Source organism: Aplysia californica, unplaced genomic scaffold (assembly GCF_000002075.1).
Source record: "Aplysia californica isolate F4 #8 unplaced genomic scaffold, AplCal3.0 scaffold00356, whole genome shotgun sequence".
Taxonomy (NCBI): Eukaryota; Metazoa; Mollusca; class Gastropoda; order Aplysiida; family Aplysiidae; genus Aplysia; species Aplysia californica.
Genome location: NW_004797626.1, coordinates 725,445 through 733,817, shown reverse-complemented (window position 1 = coordinate 733,817; position 8,373 = coordinate 725,445). Strand labels below are relative to the sequence as shown.

General features: G+C 38.7%; 1 protein-coding gene across 1 annotated transcript in view; it reads left to right on the top strand.

The window, feature by feature from the left end:
* Window positions 1-8,373, top strand: part of LOC101860908 (histone-lysine N-methyltransferase PRDM16-like) — a 39,120-nt gene that overhangs the window by 27,801 nt on the left and 2,946 nt on the right. The window contains exons 5-8 of the mRNA XM_005103061.1: window positions 2,199-2,360; window positions 3,235-3,390; window positions 5,825-5,948; window positions 8,051-8,251. Of these exons, the coding sequence (XP_005103118.1) occupies window positions 2,199-2,360; window positions 3,235-3,390; window positions 5,825-5,948; window positions 8,051-8,251 (643 nt within the window). The remainder of the gene's footprint in view (window positions 1-2,198; window positions 2,361-3,234; window positions 3,391-5,824; window positions 5,949-8,050; window positions 8,252-8,373) is intronic.

The window sequence follows — 8,373 nt, the reverse complement described above, 5'->3', positions numbered from 1 at the left end:
GACATACATACATACATACATACATACATACATACATACATACATACATACATACATACATACATACATACATACATACATACATACATACATACATACAAATTGGTATAAGTCATTGTACATAAGTTGGAGAATCTATATTCTATATTTGAAGAGATATTTCACAATAAGTTGCGCCATGCATATTTTACCTCACTATAGAAATACGTGTACATAAAAGGTAAATAATATAGCATGTTTCCTTGCCCTTTTCCCAGGGGGCTCCAGTGGCTAAGTGGGCATTAAGCTCAGACTCAAGTAATGTCAAGCAGGTGTCGGTGACAGGGGTTTAGATAGGTGGTCACTGTCTGTCTGTCTAACAAAAATGCATAGCGCAACTTATTGTGAAATATCTCCTTAACTAACGAACATAGATTCTTCACCTTTTGCACAATGACTTATATCAATTTGTTTTAACTGATGAATATTAATTTTAAAAACACCTGCACACTGTATTCTAGAAAATTCCTCAATAAATACTAACAAAAAATCCCAGCCGATTGTTTCTACAGATTTTAAAAAGTCAACTGATCGGAGATTGCGGGTTCGGGGGTTCGAGCCTCAGCTCAGTTCAACTTTGTGTCCTTGGGAAAGGCACTTTACACGAACTTCCCACTTTCCTCGGTCCTATCAGAGACGGACGTCTCCTTAAATAACGTATTAGTGTTGATTAGGGCGTTAAACCCATACCATTTCACCATTTTCAACGCATGTTTAGGGAACCTTTAGTGCAAAAAAAGTGTTCACTGTAAAATTGATTTCTTGTAAGAAGTTTTACCATTAAAATATGTAATTGGTGAGCAGTGACGTAGGCCATAGGCGTATGCAAAAGTATGAGTGCGAGAAGCTGGAAATGCTGTGAACAATCCCATTTTACGCGAGACGGAGATTTGTAGTATTTTATATAAATTAACGAAGAATAGTGCTTTAGTCAAGCCTCAGTTTTGTGGGAAAATTGATTTTTTGTTCGTATTTATTAAGGGATTTCCTAGAATACAGTGCTACCGACTGAAGGATCTTTATGCCATTCCCAATGGGGAGGTATGAACATGTTTTTATGCACAGTAGAATATTGTAAATGGGCTAATTTCTTAATGTCATGATCATACTGTGTCGGAACAACATTGGGGAACTGCTGCTTTTTCTTTCCTCATACATACCATCGTTATTTTTTCTCTACTTGTTTTGTATGTTTGTCACTCTCTTGTGAACTGCTATTTCTCGGGTGCCTTGATAGACGAAGCAGACTTTATGCTGTTGAGGCTGGAGAGGTGAGAGTAAGCCTGATTCCCGGTTTGGAATTCTCTGTTGACAACGACGCCTTGGCGCCCATATGACCTTATGCAGTTGCGAACTCCGTAAAACTTTACTAAAACTAAAACAAAAACGGCTATCTTGCTCCAGGAACTTCAGATGCTACAACATAGGGAGTGTTGTCAGCGTCTGTCTGTCTGTCTGTCTGTCTGTCTGTCTGTCTGTCTGTCTGTCTGTCTGCCTGTCTGTGTGTCTGTCTGTCTGTCTGTCTGTCTGTGTGTCTGTCTGTCCGTCTGTCTGTCTGTCTGTCTGTCTGTCTGTCTGTCTGTCTGTGTGTCTGTCTGTCTGTCTGTCTATCTATATTAATATATATCTGTCTGTTTGTCTATCTGTCTGTCGGTCTGTCTTTCTGTCTATCTGTCTATCTCCCTGTCTATCTACCAGTCTATCTTTCTGTCTATCTGTCTATATGTCTACCTGTCTATCTGTCTATCTGTCTATCTGTCTATCTGTCTATCTGTCTATTTGTCTGTCTGTCTATTTGTCTGTCTGTCTGTCTATCTATCTATCTATATATCTGTCAGTTAAGACTTGAATATTTTAACGAAGTAAAAGCATTCAATATTCCTAAGAACAGGACGGAGTCCAAGTACTCTCTCCACCAATTGTAGTGGGTGGTTGGCGGGTGCTCTGGTGTGGTTTGCTTCTTCTGTCCTGTCAAACATCTGTTTTCTTTATCTCCACTCCTTCTTTCCTATCAAGCATCTGTCGTCTTTATCTGCCCTCCTTCTTTGTTGTGTTTGTCACTCCCTTGGAACACATCTCATCTACGTCACTCATATGATCTTATTGTGTTGCAAGTGCCGTAAAACACTTACTAAAACTAAATCTCCCCCAATCACCAGGTTGTGTCGTCATCAACACACCACAAGAGGAATGCCGATTGGAAAACGGTGAGTAGAAGACCGAGACAGAGAGTGGATGACTGGCAGAACCCAGCCCCCATCGTTGAGCCACGGTTTGATGATTGTGAAGAGAGAGGTCTCTTTGTGGACAAATATTTTCAGGTCAGTCTCAACTGGTCACTGATTCTTGTGTTTCAACTTCATTATCATCATCATCATCATCATCATCATCATCATCATCATCATCATCATCATCATCATCATCATCATCATCATCATCATCGTTTACTTTGTTGTAATCAATCACCCACAACAACTGGAAACTATCAGAGCCGCGCACTTTTTGAAGATATCGATACAATGAAATTGCCGAATTCATCCAGAGGTTACAGTCCCCGTGACAAAATTACCCTGTACAGCCTCCATCCAAACACATTTGTCTTTCTGCAGACGTTAAGCGGTTTCCAGACCAGACCATTTCTTGGCCCGAAACTAAAAACACTGACCAAACAGAAAGGCACCCCCAAGAAAGAAGGGAGAATGTGTAACAAGCAAATGTACGCAGATAGACAAGTCTTGCAACTTCAAGGTTTATCCTGATTGAGCAAGAAAATACTACCCCAACACTTTAAAGTTCGCCCCTCTCCTGTAGATATGTTTTTATACCTGAAAGCCTTCTATTCATTCAATACAAAATCTAATTGATATCTGGTCCCAAGCCCAGCAAAACGCTGAGGGTACTTAGATTGTTGTTCGGTGGTACTGTTTTGGTAATCTGCAATCTAATTGTATCAATATCGTTAAAAGTGCGCGATTCTGATAGTTTTTTTTCCCAAATTGCGCGGTTCTGATAGTTTTTTCTCCAAAGTGCGCGATTCTGATAATTTTTTCTCCGAAGTGCGCGGTTCTGATAGCTTTTTCTCCAAAGTGCGCGGTTCTGATAGTTTTTTCTCCAAAGGGCGCGGTTCTGATAGTTTTTTCTCCAAAGGGCGCGGTTCTGCTGTTCTCCCACAACCACTTTCTCTGTCCGCCACAGCCCCCACGTGAGCCTGACACAGAAAAAGACCAGTCACTGATGATTGAACAGCTCCTTCGTCTGTACCACGCCAGCAACCTTCCCCCGGTGCCAGAGGAACAGAGATCCAATCTGCTCTTTTTGCGTTACTACGCACAGATGAAAACTTTAATTCGTGTAAGTAGAAATTGTCACATCTCTTGTTTTTTTAGTTGGTTTCCCATTTTGTTTTTTCTTCAAATATCCAGGTAAGTCAAAAGTAGCGAAGCTATGAAAAGTTTCAAGCTGTGCTGTGACAGTGGAAGACACTCCCCTCACTTTAAGAAGTGGAAGGAGCTTGTATGTGGCCTATACCCTGCCAGGGGTGAAAGGCATTGATAAGGATTTAGAAACTGTCTCCCCTCTTGTTTTGTTTGTTGGTTTTTCTTTTTGTTTTTTCTTCAAAATCTTAATGGGTGGTTGGCGGGTGCTCTGGTGTGGTTTGCTCCTTCTTTCCTATCAAACATCTTTCGTCCTTATCTTTCCTCCTTCTTTTCTGTGTTTGTTACTGTCTTGTAACACTTCTAGTATTCGGCACTTATGTAGCCTTATTGTGTTGCAAGTGCCGAAAATCTCTTACTGAAACAAACAAAAAAACAACCCCAAAATCTTAGTAAAGCAAGTGGGTGGATGGCGGGTGTTCTGGTGTGGTTAGCTCTTTCTTCACTATCAATCACTATCGTCTTTATCTCTCCTCCCTCTTTATCTCTCCTTCTTTTCTGTGTTTGTTATTCTCTTGTAACACTTCTAAACCCCCCTCCCCCCCCTGCCAACCAGAACAGTGCTTCTTGACTCTGAAGTGTCTTTAGGCCATTCCCAAAGGGAGGATATTAACATGTTCTAACGCACAGTAGAGTTGCAAATGGGCTGATTTATCAATGTCATGCTCATACTGAGCCAGAACAACATAGGAAGAACTTCTGGGTTTTTTTTCCTCATCCTTACTATCGTCATTTTTCCTCTACTTCTTTTGTATATTTGTCACTCTTTTATGAACTGCTATTTCCCGGGTGCTTTGTCAGTCGAAGCAGATTTTGTGCTGTTGAGGATAGAGATGTGAGCAGAGTAAGCCCGATTTCTCGTTTGGACCTCTCTTTTGGCATTCACCCCTTGGCGCTCATATGACCTTATGCAGTTGCGAGCGCCGTAAAACCTCACAAAAAAAACCAAAAAAACCCACCAAAACACACACAACAAAAAACAACTACTTGGAGCCCCGTGGTGATGGTCCTTCCTAGCATTGGTCTGTCACTGTGTTGCTGGAAAAGGAAGTTTTTTAAAATTATAGAACAGGGTTGTTTCGTGTTGTGTTTTTTTTCATTTGACAGAGGAAAACTTGAGTTTGATTCCTGCATGGACAGTTATTTTATCGAGTATCTTTGTTCATCTATCTATTTGCTATATGTCTATAGAGTATGTCTGTTCCTCTGTCTAGTACTCATGTTTTAAAGAGTATCTCTACCCATCTGTCTAGTAATTATATGTTTATCGAGTACTTCTGTTCACCAGTCTAGCAAAAATATTTTTATAGAGTATTTTTGTCCTTCTGTCAAATAGCTATATTTTTATGGAGTATGTCTCTTCATCTCTCTAGTAATTATATTTTTTATGAAGTACATTGTATTTTTTGTACATCTGTCTAGTAGCTATATTTTTACGGAGTAGATTTCTGTATCTCTGTTCACCTGTCTAGTACTTATATTTTGATCGAGTATCTCTGTTCATCTGTTTAGTAACTATATTTTTATGGAGTCTGTCTCTTCATCTGTCTTGCACTTATATTTTTCCTTTTCTAGCTATTTCCATGATGTCCTCGCCATTTCCATTTCCACTTGTACCGCTCGCCACCATGTCATCTTTGGTCTTCCTTTCTTACGTTATCCTTGTGGATTCCACATCAAAGCTTGAACAGATGTCTAGAGTAGAGAATTGTTTCCCCTGAAGCAAGTTGGCACTCCCCTGCATTCGTCAATCTCCTCGTCCCACAGAGAGGATACACGCGGATACCCTACTAATGATTATTGATTAGGATCCCGAAAAGATGAATGAACGAACGAATGAATGGATGAATAAACGAATGAAGGAAGGAAGGAAGGAAGGAAGGAAGGAAGGAAGGAAGGAAGGAAGGAAGGAAAATAAATGAGGAATGAATGAATAAATGAATGCAGGAATGAAATGATTCATACATGAATAAATGAAAGAATGAATGAATGACAGAATGAATGAAAGACCCAATATTATTTCTGACTTACTATTATTAGTTCCTCTCAGCTCGGCATGGCATCTTGTCAGGGGACCAAGACGTTTGTGCCTGCAAGAACGATACACACGACCTAAGTGGGTGGTTGGCGGGTGCTCTGGTGTGATTTGCTTCTTCGTTCCTATCAAACATCTATCGTCCTTATCTCACCTCCTTCTTTTTTGTGTTTGTTACTCTTTTGTAACATCTCTAATCTTCGACACTTATATGACCTTATTGTGTTGCAAGTGCCGTAAAACGCTTACTGCAACTAAAACATGACATGAAACAAATACATGTACACTATCTCTTGTTGTTCTGTATCCCACACAGATTAAACACAAAAGGCCCGGCTTCAAGCTACAACTTATGGACTCGTGCGACCATATGGCATTCAAGAATTTTCAAAGGCCAAAAGATACTGATGACTTAATTCGGCCTTACATCCTGAAGTTAGGTTCGTATAGCAAAGTAAATCTAAATTATACCCCCCCTCCTCCCCCCCCCCCCGAAAAAGACCCCACCAACAACAACAACGGTAGTGAAGACCCCATGTGTATATCGACAAAAAGCAAGTGTCAACAAAGATTTCAATAGACATTTACCTGGTTGTTGTTCTTTTTTCATGGTTCAATTTTTCCTTGACAATCACAGCCCGAAAATTCCCTTTCTTTTATTCATAAATACATGTATATTATAACAAACTTAGGTGAACAAAAAGGTAACTTGAAAGGGCTTCTTTGTGTTTTTAAGTAATACTCTAAAATACTTTGGCAAATTTACTTACAGAGGCATAATACAAAGTTAAATGTTAAAAGAAGACCTAAGTTTTTTTTTGAAAAAGGAATTGTTCTCGTTAAAGCGTAGGTATTTAATTACTTCTTCTACGATTAATGAAAACCCTAATAGTAGGATTGATTCAGAAAAATATGATTTGCTTCTAACCCCTAAAGGTTATATTTTGAGACAAGAAGAAAACATCCTGCCACACTGAGTGCGAACTAAAATGTTCATATTTGACAAAATCATTCAATGTTAAAATCTATTCAAAGATGGACAACTGGTATGACATGGTTTGAACACGAACCATGTGAACGCTAACTGGTTATTTGGTCGCTTTTAAGCACAAGGCGCGCTATCCCGAAACATGCTGTTTTGAGAAAATCGAGGTAAAGTTTTTGACCCTGGTTCAGTTTCTTTAAAAGACAAGGAGAGTTTTCTCTACAGCCAAACAAATATGCACACCATTGAAACTAAACCTCTCCTATGGGTATGGCAAAGCCCACTTTTGGTGTAGGTCAAGACTTCTGGAAACCCCCGAAATCTGGGATAGCCCGCTTGTACTTTAAAGCGACTATTTTAGAAGATGAGTTTTCCAACTTAACGTTCATCCACAGTAGACAGGCGTCTTTGGCAACATATGGGAAGGTGGGGGAACTCCACACCCCCACTTACAGCCCTTAGAACCAACAGAAATCTGTTTGACATTCAGCTTTAATTATTTGCTTCTGTCTACCACGTTTTATTTTTCTATTCAGTTTCATTTTTTTTGTATGTCTTTTTTTATTTTCATTTTGGCATTGTGCTCATATGGGTGTGGAATTACCCCGCAATTTTAAATGTTTAATTAAGTTGAAAAATGGAAGTAGGGGGATGGTGGTATCGTAGAATTCATATTATGTTTTTGCTTCTTAACTTATCAGACACAAAGTAAAACTGTTGTCGAGGATGTGTCCTCTTTCTACATGAAGTAGCTTCTATAACACTTGTCTCACAACCCAACTGAAAAGTGTGGTGTGGAATTCCTCCACCTTCCATCTCTTGTAAATCTTGGTGTCCAACTCAAGTCCTTTCTATGCAACACAAGGGTGCCCTATTGTTGCTTGTTGATTAGGATTCCGAAAAGATGAATGAAGGAATGACTGAATGAATGAATAAAAAATAATGCATGAATGAATGAATAAAAGAATGAATGAAAGAATGAATGAATGAATTGATGGATGTAAGAAAGAATAAATGAATTAATGAATGAATGAATGATGAATGAACGAATGAAATAACGAATGAATTGATTAATTAATGAAAAATGAAAGATGAATAAATTAATGAATGAATCGTTGACAGAATAAATATACGAATGAATGAATGAAGGAATGAACTATAATAAGAAATTGAATGATAAAAAAATTTAAAAAATGAATGAATGAATGAATGAATGAATGAATGACATAATGAATGATAGAATGAAGGAATTGATGAATAATGGATGAATAAATGAATGAATGCATAAGTGACAGACTAAATGAATGAATGAATGAATGAAATAATGAATGAATAAATGAATGAATGAATGAATGCACAAATGCATGAATGAATAAATAAATGAATGAATGAATGAACGAATGAATGAATGAATGAATGAATGAATGAAGGAATGAAGGAATGAAGGAATGAAGGAATGAATGAATGAATGAATGAATGAATGAATGAATGAATGAATTGAAATTTCTTTTGTCCTGTTCTAACAAGTCCACTAAAACCCAGCTGGTTTCTCGACAGGCGACGACCAATATGCGTGCAGAAAGTGCAGCAGCCCTGACGAGTCAGGAGTGACCAGCCACTCCCCGTGTTTCACGACAGAGGCCAAACTTGTGCGACACATCCAGAACCACCTCAATCACTACAGATACGTCTGCAACTTCTGCAATAAGCAGTTTAACCAAACTGCCGACATGTCGCTGCATGTCAAAATACACATAGGTAGGCTCGTCGTTGCTGTTACCTGGTACTCTTTTTCTTCTTCTTCTTCTTCTTCTTCTTCTTCTTCTTCTTCTTCTTCTTCTTCTTCTTCTTCTTCTTCTTCTTCTTCTTCTTCTTCTTCT